The sequence below is a fragment of the Contarinia nasturtii genome, unplaced genomic scaffold (assembly GCF_009176525.2).
Source record: "Contarinia nasturtii isolate CC-2019 unplaced genomic scaffold, AAFC_CNas_1.1 Cnas_scaffold_493, whole genome shotgun sequence".
NCBI lineage: Eukaryota > Metazoa > Arthropoda > Insecta > Diptera > Cecidomyiidae > Contarinia > Contarinia nasturtii.
The window spans coordinates 4,045,599-4,066,019 of NW_022197846.1; the positions used below are offsets into that span (position 1 = coordinate 4,045,599).

At 34.4% G+C, this 20,421-nt stretch overlaps 2 protein-coding genes across 2 annotated transcripts in view; one reads left to right on the top strand and one right to left on the bottom strand.

The window, feature by feature from the left end:
- LOC116339045 (protein serrate-like) overlaps positions 1-20,421 on the top strand; it is a 124,472-nt gene that overhangs the window by 40,852 nt on the left and 63,199 nt on the right. The window contains exon 2 of the mRNA XM_031764656.1: positions 2,328-2,645. Coding sequence (XP_031620516.1) covers positions 2,328-2,645 — 318 coding nt within the window. The remainder of the gene's footprint in view (positions 1-2,327; positions 2,646-20,421) is intronic.
- On the bottom strand, positions 10,971-12,708 carry LOC116339046. The gene is made up of 3 exons (XM_031764657.1): positions 12,579-12,708; positions 12,223-12,401; positions 10,971-12,083 (listed from the first exon to the last, which is right to left on the bottom strand). The coding sequence occupies exons 2-3, from the start codon at positions 12,391-12,393 to the stop codon at positions 10,986-10,988; spliced, it is 1,269 nt and encodes a 422-aa protein (XP_031620517.1). The 5' UTR covers positions 12,394-12,401; positions 12,579-12,708; the 3' UTR covers positions 10,971-10,985.

The following is a 20,421-nucleotide window of genomic DNA, read 5'->3' on the forward strand; positions in this document are numbered from 1 at the left end:
TCATAGTTCCATGTCATACTTTCACATATTCTTCAGCTTAAGAGAGGTGAAAGAGTGCCAATATACATATATATATATATATACTTTTCCCGATTTGACGGTTTCTATCATATCGATCAAATAAATAAAAAAATTCGTACAAACGTCATTCCAAGCAACAAGGAGTGTGTTCCAATTCGGTTATCCACTTCAGACTTTCCGCAATTTTGACTAAATAACGAAATTTTGATTTCCGAAATTTGGTATAAAGGTCAAATGATAAAATTATCGTTCCATGACTTATTATTATATAGTGATATTTCTATACGGATACATTGGAACAAAGTGTTGGATTTTATGTTGTTGTACATATTTATTACGGCGTGTCTGATTTTTTTTTACATAAAACAGCATTGCCACACACATACAGAATAATCGAAGATAATTTTCTGGCTACAGTGTGTAATGTAATTGTTCCAGTCATTTGGTTTTTGGCTGTTGTTTCAACTTATTCGTTAAATTTAAACGTTTATTCAGGCCACTTGTTCGTTATATCTTGTAATGAATCGAGAACAAATGGTATTTTTGTGGTCGATTTGATACGGTTTTGAATCATGCAATTGTTCACTACGTTTTTTCTGTCGTTTTTGAATCAGCTACTTTGAATGTTCATTGTCAACGCATCCATGAATAACTTGATAACAATAACATTCTGATGATTATGATATTTCCTAAGAATGTACTAATCCGAGACCATTTTTATTCTATTTAAATGGTAATAGAGAATAAAATTTCATTCAGTAATGACGAAGTTTTGAATTTGTATCTTTAGCGAACAACGAAGCGAGTGCAAGTGTTTCATCGTATATCATTTTCCAAAGAAATAAATTTGGTCAATTTTTTAGTCGTCGCGCGTGTACTCGATATTTCTCACCATTTTTCACTTCCACTATATTATAAAATTAGAATCGAGATTCTTTCACACAAATACAAAAGAAAAAAGAAATAATTAAAAAAAGAGTCGACAAGAAATAAATTCGAAGTAAATCGTGCACACATTTTAGATTAAATACACGCATTCAAAATATATAAAGGATTCAAAAATAGCTTAAACCATTTCAAAATGTATATCTTTGTTTCGTTTTGTCTTCTTATTCATCATCATCTTTTTTATTGAATACCGTGTACAATTTAATCGGTTGATTTGCTGCATTTATTTTGATTTCATTTAATTTATTTAAATCGGTTCACTGTCTAACATACACGGATTGCTTTCCATTTCATGGCATAACATAAAAGTAACATGCTTTCCAAATTCAAATCTCTTTTTCTCTTACACATTTCTACATTTTAAGACATTTTACATTTTTCACTGTCGCATTTGAATATAGTTTTTCGACTCCTGTCTATTTGTATCGTTGATTCCTGACTGATTCATCTCGAATTGGGATTGATCGGTTGCTTAAGGAATTTTCATAAAATCGATTTCAATCAATGTGTAATTGAAAACTGTTTAAAAATCAAAACCAAAGAGAAAAAAAACAATCTACTCGACAAAACCATTAAATAAGTTAAACGAAAAGTAACGTGATAGAAAAAAGCACCAACATAGACATTGGAGTTAAAACAAAATCGATTTTGTCTGTAGAATAGTCGGTGTATAGGTGTTTATTTGAATTGTTTTAGTTATTCGTGTGTTAAACATTTGAAACGTTAATGAAATTAGCTTTGGTAAATTTTAAATAGATGCTGTTCATTGTTAGAGAGCTCCGTTTATGTTCAGGTTGATGAATTGATTTTCAGTGATTTTAACGATTCATTGTGCGTATCAACATTTTGGAACGTGGAACAAACATATAGCATTTAAACGACACACGATAATCAGATAATCTTACCTTGAACACAAATTTTCCACGTACTGAGAATAGTTCTCGATGTTTTTTTGTTTTGTTTTGAATTTGTGAAATGTGAATGACAGTCGAAAAGGTATCGTTTCTTTCAAATCAATTGATTCTCTTACATCGTAGGAGGTTTGTGTGTAAGAAATTCTAATTAAAATGATCGGCTGAAGATAAATGTGACTTTTAAATAGAAAACCCGAATATAAATTTCGGTTAAATGTTCACAACGATTAAAACTGTCACAATAATTTCCGATGGAAATGTCAACAAATTTTGTTCAATCATACGATGGAATAATAATATTCGAACAAATGCAAATTGTCAATGGTGTCTTCTTTCTCTTTTCAATTCAATACAATCATTCATCAAGTTGACATAATTTAATTGAATTAATCGAGCATTACTTGTTTTTCATTTAAATTTTTTTCTGTTTGTTTCATTTTATAGGTATCCACGGCGGGCAATTTTGAGCTACAAATCTTAGAAATATCAAATACAAATAGTCATTTACAATCTGGTTATTGTTGCGGAGTGCCGTTAAGCATACGAAGTACAAAAACGACCGGATGTCCACAATGTGCAACGGCATTTCGGCTGTGTCTGAAGGAGTATCAACAGAGTACCATACAGACGCAACCAGGCGTGTTAAATGGTTGTTCATTCGGAAATGTAACTAGTGATATTATCGGAGGTTCTAGTTTTGTTCTCAGTGATCTCGTAGCCAAGTCTGGATCATTGGTGCTGCCGTTTACATTTCGTTGGACGGTGAGTACTTTGAATAGAATTTGTTTCGTATTAAACCATAACTCCGATCATTATTATCGTCGTTTATATAGAGACGGTACTATTTTAACATAAGACTATTTTAACAATCAATTTTAGTGCAAATTAAAATTTCCTAGAAAAATGCTGCACAAAAAACTATATAATTGAATAATTTATAACATTTGTTTGTGTTATATCATTCATTCTGGATCTTCTATATAGATGGCATATATGAATCCTTGACTTTGATATGCTGTGCTGAACATGAAGCATGAAACTCATCTCATTTTGTCACTAATTTTCCTTTCATTTTTTAACTTTTTATGTCAAACACGTTTAAAAATCGTTGGTGTGAATAGTCCGATTCAAATTATATTATTTACTTTTCGTTTTTATTTTTATTATTTTTTACAACCAAATCGAATAAATTCACACACGAACATAATAAAAATAACATAGATCTTAGAGAAATGACGCTCATAAAACTGGACGAAGTAATGTTGACTGTCCGAGAATGAATGTGAGATTTATTAAAGTGTAACACCGCCACACAGAAAATCTTAATCTTAATGGTGATACATTTCAATAAAATATCAAGAGGAGTCTAACATTCATTCTCAAGTATTCAATTGAGTGTGTGTTTTTTTAAATTGTGGTTTTTATGCGCAATCAACACATCTAAAAGCATTTTTATTGGCATTTCCGTAGTGAAATATTGGTTTTAATTAATTAAAAGATATGCGATCCAATATGCACGCATTTTTTTTATATATTCAAATCGACCGAAAAAGAGCGATAAAAGATGAATCAAAATTTTATGCGCTATCGCAGAAGCGGCAGTATCTACATCAATACCAACATAACAATGAAGATATACACCGTTTTCATCTCATTCATTTCAACTCGATATACAATATACATATTGACAATTTTTCTCCTTACTATTCGTTCATTCTCGTTGTCTTCTTTTTATTGTATGGCTCTTTCGTCAACTTTTTCTCAAATCTTGAAAATTGTTGTTTGGCCGACAAATTTGGACCTTTTGATTATACTAGAAAATGTTATTTCTGGTTTTTATGCTTCGTTTTGTTGTTTCAGATGAAAAAAAGTTACTCTAATCGATCTGAGATATCGAAAATAAACGTCTTATGAACATATATTTCATTCAATTTTGATAAAATCAAGTACGCGGGAGATTAAACAGCTCAAAAATGTACATATTTTCTCGTTTGACAGTGGTTCTTCTTCCTCGTTTCAACTGTTACGAAAGAAGCGATAAGATGATAAAAAAATAAAATTCACGTATAGTTGGCGCTACATTCTATGTAATAAGCGTATACTTTCCACTTAGTCCGTTGCAACGGAAAACAAGTTTGCATAGAATGCAGCGCCAACTATATGTGAATTTTATTTTTTATCGTTTTAGGCAATAAATCTATGGTTTTCTTATGGCTTCTTTCCTATAATGAAAATTAGATATTGACAATTGACATATTACTTTTGTATTATTACTACACTTAATTGTTTGTAAAAAAAATCCTACCCTAACTTTTGTGTAAACGTGATGTGATTATCAATTTTAGTCCTATCACCTGTTCATACACACTTGAATTGACTTTGGCGGTTTTCATAAAATACTTTAACGATATCCACATGAAATCAAAAAAAAAAAAATACCTTCATTCCAACGTAGTCGTTCAAAATTCAACTAATTTTCATTTCGGGCAACTTTTTGTTTGTTTCGATTTACATAAAAGTTCGTGGTTCAAGCATAACCTGTGATTTTATTGCAGTACAACAGTTTTATATTAAAAATTGAGAAATGGTAAAATTGAAAGTTTTGATATCACTTTGATCATAATATCAATTTACCAAAACCTTACTTTATTCATTCACTAATTTATTGAATTTTTAATTGATTTGACTGAGCTCTATTGATTTCATAAAATTTTTGTTTTATATTATTTGTTCATGTTTTTGAATTTAACTTTTTGCTGATATAATAGAATTATAAAATTGAATATTAAATATTTATTTAGTGGCTGAATGAGTTGAATAAAAATCGCATTCATTTTATATTCAAAGGATCGATTCAGTTGTATATGCAACAATAAATTCATTCATCCAACACTGTTAATGCGACGCATGTTCCTCACCATGTTCTTTTTGCTCAACATTTCTTTCCGATGAATCGATTTCATTTATGCATTCTATATCAAATCACAAATAAAATCAACACATACACATACAGGTATAAAAAGACACCCGTACTTTTTTGAAAAGAAAAATAAGAAGATCAAAAAAACGAAACACACAATATTTCTTGCATCTTATCTGAAGGTTTTGATCGGTTTTGCCTTTGTTTTATTAATTTATAGAAAATGTATCTGCGTGTGTGTGCTTCATTCTCGCGCGCATCACATCAATAAAAAAATTTAATTGGCCAATGTATCGAGGACAGGCAACAACAGCAAACACATCGCGTTACGTCGATCGATGCGGTCACCACATCATTCACATCGTATAAATTAACTTATATTTATTCGTTTTTTGTGTCTCTCTTTCGTTTGTTAAGTTCTTGCTCTCCATCCGCCGAACAACAAAACCAATAAATGTAAAGAAACACCAATTTTACGTATTCAATCCAGAAAAAAGGGTAAAAACAAATGTACTCAAATTCAATGAAATTGGCACTGTCCCATCAATCGAAATAGTCAAGAAAACAGAATTGTTCATCCACATTCAACTTGTTATAATTACGGGAATTGTTTTTCAAAAGAACAGAAAATTCTATACAAATATTTTCAGTTTTTTCGACCAATACCAAGCGTAAGATTGTCGCAAATTGCGACTCGCAACATGTTTATAAGTTATGCAATTCACTCGTTTGGTCATTCATGCAGTTTTCATTCATTATCGTCCAGCCATCAACTGCAAAATTCAATAAAATGTAATTAAAATACATCGCAACCACTTGCTACTCCAGTCATTTCCGTCGATTATATGGTTATTTTTTGCGCACCATATTTACTCTATTAAAAAAATTCTTTGCACTTGCAATACAAAGTTACAAAATAACATCAAATAATTTCCGATTTTACTTTTCCGCACACACCCAGTGTGTAAGGTAAAGTATTGGAATCGGTCGAAAAATTAACACCCTCAAAAAACATGTTTTCTGGGTGTTTTAGGAACAGTTCCAGGGAACACGAATCAGTCAATTTTTCGATGTCCGAATGTATGTGCGTGGTACCCTGTACCCTGTATCCTGTACCCCGTAGCCTGTACGCAAAAATTTGTTAACACGATAACTTTCAAACAAGTAAAGTAATTCAAAATCTGACTTCACAGGATGATTGGGGGTGCCGATGAATAGAAACCATTAGATTTTGAGCGACTTTGGTTGATAGAGTGACGTGTCATGTCTGGTGTGATGCCCATGGCCATCCATAGGAAAAATTCAATTTTTCTTCCAAAAGTGATATTTAATGTATTCCTAAACACTCAAAAATATGTAATGGGGGTTTTTTGGGTACGAGAAAACCGAATATGACGTTAGTTTTGCGATACAAATATATTTTGACACACTTTTCATTGAAAAATTTCAAAACATTTTGATTTTTGTATGAAAACCATGCCTGAATGATATCGTAATGAGCTGAAACTTTGCACAGGTTATTTTTTTCACGCAAAAATAACATTTCGAGAGTTTGAAGAGATTTCAATGCAAATTAGGGGTACCTCCCGAACAACATTTTGGATTTTTTGCTCAAAAACGAAAATTTTGTATGAAAACTCAATTGTATTGACATTTCTTCAAACTTTCAGAATGTTATTTTTTTGTGAAAAAATTAACATCTGCAAATTTTCACATGATTACGATATCATACATGCATTGAAAAGTCGCTCAAAAATTATTTGTATCGCAAAACTTATATCAGATTCAGTTTTCTCATGAATTCATATTTACGGTAAAAGATACGTAATAAATGCATGATGTGGATCACAGTGCGGAAAAGTTCATCTTACGGATGTAAGACATTTTATTTTTTTCTTGCAATGCTTCAAAAAAAAAAAACATTTTCGTTTCAAGTGTTTAATGACCAATGAGAGATCCACGAATCACAAAGGTCGATTGGTTGTGTGTATCAGTGCAAATGTTTTAACGAAAAAAAGATATCATATTAAACATCGTTTTTTCCTCTTTCATTTTAAACTCAATTTTATTAACCAAATTGATATCAAAAATAAATATAATGAAAACCAACCCGATGTAAACAACAATAAAAATCGGAAGGTTAAAAAGATAACGAACCTTTTGAAAAAAAACATACATTTAAAATAAATCTTTATTTGAATACATACTTACATAAATTAAATCGTTTTTTCTGTGATGCAATAAAAACTTTAAACAAAGTCGAACTCTTCACATTTTCTTTCGCCGTCATGGAAATTCAAACCAAACAATTTAGTTTATTGTAATCTCGTGCTTAATTGCAATAAAAAATTAATCGAATTGCGCCTGTAATTTGTGAGTCCAAGAGCTAGACGAATGTTAAATTCTAGAGAGAAATCTCAATTGGCAAGTGTAAACGGTTGAACTATCAAGATTGTATATTATCAAATTAACAAATCTCGATCGAGCTAATGTTTACTGTTTAATAACCCAAATGGCAATGTGTGTGCGTCGACCAGGCAGAATTGCATCGTTTTAGAATATATAATGTGTACAAACATGTATAAATTCGAGAGATATTTATTGATTGCATTTCTTGTTGAGAAATTGAAATGAAATTGTGTAATTCCTTTATGTGTTGTCACCAAAAAGTGTACGAAGTATAGTGAGTGTGTATAGTTTTATACAATATATATAGCAATGCTGGCGTAACACATACATAAATTTTGTTCAAATGAAAGCCCATTAGCTCACATTTTTCTTGCAATAGACACATATTTTACACATAATTTATTGAATTGTTTTTAATCAAATAAACACTGAATACAATTTCGATCTATTTATTTTGGCACAAAGAAAATAGGAGAAAAGAAAATTGGGAACAAAACTACCGGAGTTGCTGTTGTTTGGATTTCTCTAAAAATCAAATATATATGCGCAACGTCTTCACATTGTTATCTTGTGATTTGATCTTTTCGCTTAGCATTGAATTTGTGTGTCCCGCTAAACTATTGCAATTTGTTGCTCATAAAGTGAATGGTTGTTCTTTCATTTGACCCAACATGTAATTCACCATTGAAATTGATTTTTCATTCAGTGCATTTCAACCTACCCAAGGAACAATTTGTAATGCAAATTCACCCATTACCAAGCACAAGTTCACGGTCAAATTTGGGCCCGGATTTGTGTGTAGTTTCATTCATATTCAACGTCACCAATGGAAGAGAAAAAGAGAAAAAAAATCAATTAGTATAATATAAAAGTTGATTTGATTCATAGTTATCAGTAGCGCTTTTTTCAATAAACTCTACTCACCTACAAACGTACGAGGTGTACGCGGTGCAGTTGTACGACTATCTTAATGATCCACAATTGGATTCATCAAGACCTAATTATTATCTAATTAGTTTGCAAGGCCACAGAATGCACACTTATGTATACTAAATCAAGCATAGCTAAGTAACTATTGTTACATTATTTTTTCTAATCTTAATACTAAATCACGTCGGTGTTTGTTTATTATTTACCAATTGTCGTCTTCATCGGCTGGCTCATCAGGTAGTTGGACATGAGGTGGTGGTCGTGGATGCTTTAGTGATGGATGGATTTCTTCACCGAACACCCCACAATAGCCTATCATTGAAAACAAAACGAACCATATAATAAACATTCAAACAAAATCTAATAAATCAATTTCGATTACCTTTGTACATGATACATTTGGCCGCAACGATGTCCCGGTCCCAAACAGTTTTGGGTTGCATCGCTACATATACCCAATCACCGGCATCATTTAGTACCATTTTGAATAATACTATGATTTTGGGAACTAAACGTGGTTGTGGTGGATTTGGATACGCAGCAATTGGCTGAACAACATTGTTTGGCTGGGCAGCTTGTTCTTGAAGGCAATTATGGCACACTTTAAAGCGATGATACTTCAAACGTGGATCAAAACGATTGATACATTTGGCGCAATGCTGTTATGTATTCCATTTGTCAATGAATTTGATGACAACGTGTCCTAGTTTCTTGAAACGGGCCACTAGTTTGCGTGTGCCCGGACATCGTTGACGTTTTTTAATGCCGATAGATGAGTTCGCAGCACTACCACTAGCACCGATGTATGCCATAGTTGGTTTTCCATTTGTCAACATTTTGGCTGTTTCATCACTTGCATGAACAGAATCAGAGTAATAATGAGTTATTTTAGCCGCACATATTTTCGTTGCGAATACACAACAAAGGCTTTGTCCATCATTGCGACTCGAGCTTCGATGTAGAATTTCCAAATAAATTTTCCTTTTGGAGATAGCATGAAAATGAACGATTTCATGTGCGCTCTTTCCTCTTCCTGAAATTTCTTTCGATATCTTTTTCCTTTTTTCTCGCGCTTATTGTATCACACCAGCCAATGGTATTCTCTTGCGTCAACGGTGATGTTTTTCTATAGCACAAAAACGACAAAAAAACCATACAAATAAATTGAATAAATATGGCATTGTTTCGATACAATCAATTCAACACATCAAAATCACTAATAACTGGGAATAAAAAAAAAAACATTTGAAATATTTACCTCTGTGTCGGTTTCAATGTGACGACGAACAGTGGAATTCCATCTGCGAAAACCCGGATCAATCGACTCAGGTTTTTTGATTCGATGTACACCAATGACACTGCCACGTTGCCCAAGGAACAATTGTTAGCGCAAATCACCCATTACCAGGCCCAAGTTTACGGTCGAATTTGGGGTAGCATTCGTGTGTAGTTTCAGTCAATTTTACCGTCGCAATGGAAAGAAAAAAAGAAAAGAAAGCACAATTCAATTAGACTGATATGAAAAAATTGACTTGATTCATAATCATCATTATGCTATTGTATATGCAATAGACTCCACTTACCGAGTACAATTTATACCAAGAGGTACTCGTACTTTGGCAAGGCCACAATTTAATCAAGCCTAGCGAACTAACAAATAATTGTTATAAACTAATTTCTAAATTTAGTATTGTTTGAATGTTGTTGAATGAGGGCTGCTACTACTGCGGCTGCAGATGTCCATTGTTGACATTCTGATTCTGACCTCGATACAACGGCAATGGCTGATTGTTGTCAACACGGCGTGGTCTCCGTACATTTGGATGAATTGTCCGCTTGAACACCACGCATTCACCTACCGAATGATACATAACAAAAACACATTAGATGTATAACAATTGCTTCAAAATTTGTATCAATTTCAATTGATTGCATACCTTTGTAAAAGATCAGCTTCGCTGCTGCGATATCACGGTGCCATACAGTTGTGAGCGTTGGTTGTGCTCCGGCAGCTCCCTCGATTTCAACGTTTGCAACATTTGGTAGCCATGTTTTGAAGAAGCGTTGCTTCTTTGACACCAAACGACCTGCATTCGGTCCATCTCGAAGAGTTGCAGCAATGACATCGCCTATATCACGCATCTCGCGCCACATTCGTTCAATTGTTCGTCGCATTTGTAGTAATCGTTTGCTCACATTGGTTACGATGGTTCGTGGTAGTCCAACAATTGGATTTGGTACACAACCCACACATGTCTTGTATCGATCACGTCGAGTTTGTTGTGGAAATCGTTTGAAACACAATGGACAATGTTGTGATGTCATGTACTCATCGACCATTCGAATGATGCAATTGCCACGTTTCATAATGGCCGCAAGCAGCTTCCGTGTGCCTGGACATCGCACATGTTTCTTGATCTTAATCGGCGAATTAGCTGGTGTTGATCCGCTGGCTCCCATGTAGAAAATTGATGGTTGATTGTGAACCATTTTGCATGCCGTTTTGTCGATTGCACGAACCGATTCGATATGCTTGTCCAGTCCCAAGCGTGCATACTGTTTGGTTGAGTATGTTTCAATGCCATCATTCATTACACGTAATCGATGTTCAATGTACGAACGCCATGATGGTCCTTTTGGCGATGGCATTTCACCAATCATAGCTGCAATTCGATTACGATCGGCTTGCTCTTCGAAAGTAAACAATCTTGTGATTCGTTCGGCTTTTGCATTACGTAGGCCTTGTTTCGCATCCCAGTGATATCGCTTGCTGGATATACGCAAATTCACCTAACAAAATGAAAACAACAAAAACAACATTGTATTCACAATCACAATCGCTTTCATTCATTATTAAATGACAAATTTACCTCTTCTTTGGTATGCAAATCTCGTCGTACGGAAGCGTTCCACGTTCGCATACCCGGATCACATCCAACAGCATATTTCAACTCATTGCTGTCATACATTGCCTTGATTTCGTCATCTGTTGTCTCGACTGGTGGTACTTTCGGTTTTTTGTACATCAACGATACAGATACGCCATCGGAACAAATTTGAGAATCGAATTCCTTTTTGTTGTGCACAAGTTTGAGAATTTTCTCCACATCGAAGAATAAATTCCAACTTAGGATTTTATTTGTGCGGAATTCGTTGCTCGTGATGTTTTTGAAATTTGTTGTTCCGTCTTTACGTGTCCGTTTACCGCACTTTCGAGGCACCAATTTCGCATTCGATAGGATAACGTACAATGCGTCGGTGTCAATTCGAATGTGTCGACGCTGAAAAGTGCACATCGGCACAACGACAAAGTTTTTTATTTGTGGTTTATCGCGACGATCTTCGTATGCAAAGTGAAAGTTTCGAATATCGCGCTGAATTTCCGACCACATGCGAATCGACTTGAACCAATCCTCTTTCACAAAGTCACGGATATTGCAATCGTCCGGTGCTCCCAACCAACGCAATTCATCCAATAGTTCACCCAATCGCATCTCACGTTCAACGTCGCCAATTGCGGTGTTTCGACGACGATAAGTATAATTGATGGCATTTTTTATATCTTCCTCGTCGTAGTATGGCAATTCGAATTCGATCATACCGTACAAATTGTTGAAATAATTGTACTTGATGGCGTAGTCGTTGAGTTCGAATGCTCTCATTTTAAAAAACTTCCGCAATCGAGACTCGCAATGCGTTGTCAGGTTCGTTTTGACATTGTCGTAGTACTGCTCCCATATATATTTAAAACCGTTCCCGAACCCACCGTTTGTGGGCCAGTCAATGTGTGCAGCGTCGACAATGTTGCGGAAACCAGGTAACATAAGCGATATGTTACCAATGTTATCGACAAGAACGGCCTTAAAACAGTTGTGTATGATCGTTGATGGTTCATCGGTTTCAAAAAAATCATAGTTGAAATCGTCGAGTGCTTCATTGACCTATTCAAGAAACACAGAACACATAGAGAGAGAGAGACAAACAATCAAATCGATTCATATAAATGGATCGCATAGTGCCGAAAAAATGATGAAATAATGACGAAAAATAAAATTTGGTCAAAGAAATGTGTGTACTTACCTTCATCAAAAATAGTAACGATGCAAGGCATGCGATCTTCGTAGCCTTCACCGATAAGTACGAAATGATTGCGACAATTACATCCCGATATCGTTCACGGATAATTGATGGCAGTCCTTGCTTTATACACCTTTGGTCGGCGTTTGGATCAGCCTTCTTGTGACGACCCATTTTGCAGTCTATTTCAAAATTTAAAAAAAAAACGGAAAAAAGAAAGAAAAAATGCGTTAAATAATTATATAAACAATTGAAGGCTACACACAACGTCAAATCGCAATTTCAAAGCACAAAACACACACAATAGAGAGTACAACAATAACAATGATTGAATGGCCAAACAGTTTAAATCAACTTGCCTTGTGAGGATTTTTCGCTAAACTGAATTCGATTCGCAATATTCTGACAGTCAAAAATCCAATGGCATCAAATTCGAAGTTAATACACAGTCAAATTCACACAACAAAGCCATATAAAATGAAGAATGCACTTCCACACAAATAAAATGAACTTCCTATCAATTCGATACAAAATACACTGTAATGCCGCTTTGATTTCTTACTGTGTGACTTTGGAAATGTTCTGTTATTTTAAAAACAAAACAAGAACAAGCACAAAATTCACCGTAAATAAATCTATTCTTTGCAAATTTACAATATATACGTTGAAATTAGAAGAAAGAATTCTGTTTGTTTGAACTAAAAATCCACGATGCATTCTCAAAACAAAGCACATTTTAAAATGTAAACAAAATTATGATGTTTGCATCTTTTTTCAAAGTGACGATGGTTGAACGGCAACTGTCAAATTCAATTCGAATGTCTTTCAGATTTCGAAATTAGAAATTCATATACGTTCATGAATACGAAAGTATTTGAAAAAATAAATGCCAAGTGCCGTTTAAAAAAAAATTCTTCTGCAGGAAATTAAATCAAATCACTCAAATCTAATTTGTTTGCAGAGAATGGATTTTCTTGCGGTAAATAAATCATTAAATTTGAAATACAAAAACTTAACGTACAATACACATATTGGGTGGCGATCATATTATACGGTCAGAGTATGTTTTTGTATGGTAGTAAACAAGTGGAACGAATCATTCCATTGGAAGTTGTAAATATACTGGAAACTACACACAAAATCTACGTTCCATTTGACACGGAAATGACCACTAAACCGGGCCGAAGCGTTACATTTTTTAACGTTAAAATGTCCTAAAAACGTTACATATTTGTCCGTTGGGTGTCGATGAGAGTGAGAAATTCGAATTCTTTTCCTTTGTCGAGCTTCTTAATTTTGTGCATGTCGTATACGTAGTTCCAACGGGCAAATGGATTCCCTTGTACTACGCATAGCTGATGTTAATTTTGTCATGTTTTTTTGTCCTTTACGTCTTTTCAGTGCACCAATTTTGCATGCCATGAAATAGAATTGCGTGTGATCAATGCTGATGTGTTTCAGTTGGTTGTTGCATATTGGAATTGCATTAAAATTTCCTATTTTCGGTGGTGCGGGCTCAGATGGCTTTGACAAATTACGATTGTTTCGATATTTCTCCCACAATGAACATTGAACACAGATAATTGTTATTTCGATGAAATTCGTCGATTTCACGTTGAATTTTCAAGAAGAATGGAAGTTACGCAAACCAGTTTTCTTTTACGTATTTTTTCAAATTCTGATTTACGGGCACACCAATTTTTTCCGCTTCCGGTATCAACATATTCATGTTGTGCGTTCGAATTCCTGTTGTTCGTGCATAATATTGATGTACTACAGCAGACACTGCATGATTTACATCTTTATCTGTGATAAACTGTTCATCAGTACTATGAATCCGTAGCATTCGATTCAACTCGTATTGTTGCATAGTGAAACACTTCTTTATGTGGGATTTGCACCAGGTGTTAAGATTGATTTGAACATTCGTGATGTATTGATCGACAATCGCATTGAATGCATTTGCCATACCATGACGATGGAGCCAAATAAAACGGCGACAGGCTCGTCTCACGATCGACAAAGATTCAAACGGCAAATTTTGATGGTTTTCGTAGAGTACATTGCGAAAGTAACTATAAATTACGTCTTTGCCATTGCCATCGAAAAAGTCTGTATTTTCGTCGCATTCATCCTGGTCGATGGCTTTGTTTGCGTAATAAAGTAGCAACAATGAGGCCAGTGTGGAGATGCGAGTTGCTGTGAGACACCATTTGAACACTAAAATACGAAAACTTTTCCGAAATGTTGGCCGCAAAATGGTGTTCAGTGTTTGTTTGACGGTCCTATTTTGTGTTTTTTCATACTCTCTTTCTTTCTTGCGCTTCATTTTTCACCTTTCTTTTACTTCAAATCGATCGTATGCACTTTATATTCTGAACCTCACTCAACGAGTATGTTGTCCGAACTGAAACTGTCAACGATAAAAATGATTCTCGTTTGCGAAAAATCCTTGCAGTTTGTCACACAGTCTTAAATCATCGATTCGTTGCGTTTCAAATGTGTGCCTCAATGTGACAATTTTCAAGCACACTTCATTCCAATTTGGATCATTCGAATTTCACATTTTAATATGAATGCTCTTTCTTAGAAACAATGAAGCAACATTCACCAAAAAATACAATAAACAAATTCACTACGTCGATCGAACGATTGACACAATTGGTGATGAAATTTGGATTTCTTACGTTGTCATTTTGTGGATGTTCTGTTATTTTAAACTAAAAACAGAAGCAAACTCAAAATTCACCGTAAATTCCATTCATTTTAAAATCACACAAAAATGCCTATTGATTTACTTGAGAATGAACGGAATAGAAATGATTTTGAAATTATTAACAAAAAAATGAAGACCAATGCGATTTTCATTTTGACAGCAACTAAATTCTGCAAACCGGCAATGGGACCAACAACAAATGTCATACAAATTCAATTGAGATGCCGATGCGATGTGTTAATACTAATACAAAAACCGAATCTGAGTTACTAGAACACAAACACATTCGCATTCTCTTTTCCATGAAAACTTATTCACATTGAAATGTTGTGTTGATTTTTTTTTCTTCAAACGCACAAAAAAAACCACATTTTATACATCTAAACAATGAGAGAAAAGAAATACGACGCTTATAACGATAATGTTTACAAAAATTCAATAACCATGAATTTTTTGTTTATTCATCCTTTTCACTCGCTCGCTAATCGTTTTGTTTATTAACATAAGAAGTAGTAAGAAACTGTATCATACAAAGTCATCCTATGTGTGTATAGAAATGTATGTAAGCCAACGAAAGCAAAACTGAATATAATGTTCATGGATATTCTTCAGCGTCTGAAATAGCCAATTCCACCAACACCTCCGAAAAGGCATCCGAAACTGTAAAACGAAAACGTTAGCTCTTTTAGAACAGTTGAAAAATCATCAATTTTTTCTATGGAAAATTGATATCGATTGTAAACTATTTATGCATATGAACGCTCTAGAATAAAAACAACGTACAGAATAGTTGTAATATCAAAGCGGAACACGGCGTTTTTTTATATAGAATTGTTGTTGTATTACAACAGCAAATCTATGAAGCAGATAGAGAGAGAGAGAGAGAGAGAGAGAGAGAAAGAGAAAGAGAGAGAGAGAAAGAGAGAGAGATAAAAGATTGTATAAAAAAGTGGCTAAAGGAAGAGCTCAGAAAGTGCGATTGTACATCGATGCTGCTACACAAGTCAGAGATCGTATGCTACAGAGTGCTATAAAGTTGTTTCCAATATAAATAGTGATAACCAATAAATACTTTTAATGAATACATCCTAATATGGTATAATGTCTTTTGTCATTATTAATCTATTAAGGCACTCGATGCCATTTGGCCATCGTAATCATCTTCGTGCAACTATTAGAACTACTGCAAACGTTGTTGTTGTTTTTTTTTAAATCATCACTGGCCACAAGCAGTATACATTGAAATGGCAATTGCCAAAACAAACACATTGAGTACGAACCATACCATGCAATATTTTTTCTTCTTTTCATTAGTCGATAAGCTGATGTTGTTGTTCTTATGTATTTCCGTACGCTATTGTTTTTTCTTATAATTCATCTAGAATGAAAGAATGAAGGAACCCGAACCCGAGTTCTGTGTTGCAATGCACAGTGACTCAATAGAAAATTTGAACTGCATCAACTACTCATTTAATTTTCTTCATTCTTTTGCTTTAGTTTCGGCCGATCCATTTTCTCTCTCTCTCTCTCTATCTTTCATATAAACTAAACAGCAACAACACATGCTTTAATATAAATATTCGACGAAACTATTTTCAGTATGCCTATAAAATAATAATGAGAAACCGAGGCTAATAACGATACTTGATACGATGAGAAAAGGTAAGCACACGAACAATTTCCGCCGAATAGAAGGAGAAACAAAGAGGAGCAAAAAAAAAGGATTTCAACCTTTTCTCTCTCCTGTACAGCGAGTGCGAGCTGCTGAAGACTCGAGTGCAAGAAACATTTTATACGCTCCATTGTGAGAAACAAAATCAGACGGAGAAAACTAGATACAGACTACAGAGTTACTACAGTGGATAGACGACGCATGTAGAAAAAAAATACAACGATTATACTGATACTAATTTCGTTGTGCAAGATTCCTCTGTCAGGAATTTAGTTTGATTTGCAATTTTACTGTTGTGCCGAACGCTCAGAAAATGCGCATCGGTCAATACGCCTCCTTCATTTGTTACTTTGGATTTCTTTCTCTTCTTTTTATGCTTGTATTATTGTATGAAGACCACGGAAGACCAAGAGTTCAATTTTTTTTTGCCGTTTTTGCGTCATTGTAAATGCTTTTGAAGAAGGCACATGAATCTTGTGCCCGTATAAACAATTATTATACATTGCAATGCGGTAATGAAATGGTACTTTATAGACATCCACAGGCGACTTCAGTACATATAGAAAAACATCAACAATTCAGAAAAAAATGTTCTGCTGGAAAATCGCTACACAAATACTATTGTGGACAAAAAATACCGGTAATTTATTAATAAAATTTCGCGCAGAAAAGTAATCATGAAAACCTTCCGACTATAGGTTGGTAGCACTGTCTTTGACATCTGTACAAAATTTCATGTCAATATCTCCATGAGGTTTTTGGTTACGTTTGTTTGTTTACACCGATAAATTTTCATTTGGCGATTTTCATAATGACAGAAAATTTGGAACAAAGATATTGCATTAAATTTTGCATGCGGAATGAAATTTCTGCTGCAGAAACGTTGAGAATGTTACAAAAAGCTTTCGGTGATCAGTCCATGTTGAAAAACAGAGTGTACGAATGGTACAAAATGTTCAAAGAAGGCAGAAAACGCGTTGAAGACGAAGATCGTCCGGGAAGACCATCAACATCAACTGATGAGAAACACGTCAAGCAAATCAAAGATCTTGTGCTCAAAAATCGTCGATTAACGTCTAGAGACCTTGTCGATATTGTTGGCATTTCAAAAGGATCGATTCAAACAATTTTGAATGACCATTTAGGCCTTAGACGTTGTGCTGCTCGATTAGTTCCAAAATCATTGAATTTCTTTGAAAAAGAGAGACGTGTTAATGTGTGCCAAGAAATGATTTCTGCCTATCAATCGGCCATGAAATGCATCATTACGGGAGATGAGACTTGGATTTATGCATACGACCCCGAAACTGCCGATCAGTCGAGCAAATATCGTGCCAAAGGCGAATCAAAGCCGAAAAATCCACGACAAAGCAAGTCCAAACTCAAGGTTATGTTAACAGTTTTCTTCGATTATCGTGGTGTGGTGCATTCAGAATTTCTTCCAACTGGCCAAACTATTAACAAGGAATATTATTTGGGTGTTATGCGTCGTTTGCGTGAAGCAATTCGAAAAAACAACAACTCGTGGTTTTTGCATCACGATAATGCACCGGCTCATACTGCATTAGTTATTCGTGATCATTTCGCCAAAAATTCAACTCATATCGCTCCGCAACTACCCTATTCGCACCATGTGACTTTTGGCTATTTTCTACACTCAAAAGACCAATCCAGGGACACCGTTTCGAGTCGATAGAAGAGATTCAACGCGAATCGCTACGTGTTTTGAAGGCTATACCAGAAAATGACTTCACACACTGTTTCGAGGACTCGAAAAAACGTTGGCGTATATGCATTGCAGCCGGGGGGGATTACTTTGAAGGTGATGAAACGATTTTGAAGAATAAATAAAGAATTTTCATTAGTGCTAGACGCATTAGATGAGTGTTGTTTTGCACCGCATATTTCATACGTGTATGGCACACTACAGTGGGGACTCCCCACTGGGGAGAGACGAAATAAAATTTAGAATTTACGAAAAAATACTAGAAGATATTTGAATTCATTAGAGACATTAGTGCACTAGAAACCATGCAACATCGGTCGAAAATATTTTATGATAAAATGTATCGTGGAACGAAATACTTGCGTGCCTTCCCCACAGATGGCAATACAATAAGAAATAGATTCAGGCAAAGAAGCCTCAATTGAAGAATTAATACCCAACAATAAAAGTGATTGTAGCAATCTAAGTGTAACCATAACGATCACTTCTATTGATTTCACTCAATTTCAGCTCCTGACGATATATGGTTGAGCTGATTCATATGGCCTTACGTCCTCAGCAGGGGTGTCGAGAGGTCCGTTTACCCCCCTGATGAATTGTTACCCCTTGAAAATTTTCAAAGAATTTTTTCAATTTGTTAGGGATTTTCGCCAAAGAAGTGAAGAGCAAAAAAAAAGAAAAAAGTACACTTTTAACAAAATACACTTCATTGTTTTGCTTGCCCCTCACGATTTTCTTCAATTACGACACATCCCCCCCCCCTTAAAGTTTTCCCTTGAGGACGTATGCATCTGGCTGCAAATATCTCTCTTAAATAAATAGAAATGTGAGTTGACTGGTACTAAAGCTACTTTTCACAAGGTGCTCAGTGCTTCTCTACGTCATCAGACAGCTCTTTCTTACATTTATTTAATGTTATTTAAGAAATATCACTGAAAAATTGAAACAATCCATGGAGTGGTGAATCTCACCAAACAATGGCCAATGGAACTTAGATTTCTCAAATAACATAACATTTTGGATGCGATAATATCACGTTTTACATTGCCATCCCACTTTTTCGGTTCAAAACCATAATATTTTGAAACAAACGCATTCATGTTCGTGTCCGAGCTATTTCGAAAACCAATTTGCGACTCTTTTCTTCAACAATGCAACGCCTCGCAGATTCCAATTGGTTGGCTTTCTCTGGCATCATATTGAGGCTTCTGTATTTTTTTTTCGAAATTGCCGTAATTCATTGTTCGTTTAGATTTTATTTTATTTGGTATTTATGTTGATGCATTACAAATCACTACAGCTTTTTTTTACTTTTCGACATACATTATTTTTTCGATAGGATATACCCGTAAGATCTGGATCCAAGTGTGCGTACAAAGCCTCATATATAAAACGAACGCAGGCGAAATAAGAAGAACGAGGTTGCGTGTCTGTTAAATATGTATGTATCATGCGGCTTTGTTTACACATGTGCATCTGAATTTTACGGAGATCTTATGGATATATCCTATCCAAAAAAACAATGTATGCTTTTCGATCTTGTTCAGTCTACGCTGCCTATATTTTCTGTCTGCCACAACAAACGACAATGTGCAATGTTTCAGAATGTATTCATGCAAATGGTGTAATCTTTGCGTTGTTTTTTAATTGAAACTGCTTCCAAGTAGAATTAACTGAACTATACATATGTGAATACAAATAGCATATGGCTGAAAACAAACTATTCACACAACATGAAACATGTCCACTGTTTTTTGTTTTTATTTTACATTGACGTTTTACTTGTGACATCATTCGAATACCACCAAATTCAGTCGTAATCGTAATAATTTAATTAAGTTAGTATCAACAGTTATACACACAAAATAATAACTTCTCATGAGATGGCGAACAAGTAAACTAAACGAATATATTTCTAAACTAAACGAATAGTCATCTATTGCTGAATACAATTCTAAACGAATCACCGCCTAGTTTTGAAAAGTTATTATTTTGTGTGTAAACATTGAAAAAATAAATCTCTTTGAACGCCAAGCATAATAATAATAATATAACAAATAACAAATTTATTGAAAAAAGAAACCGGAG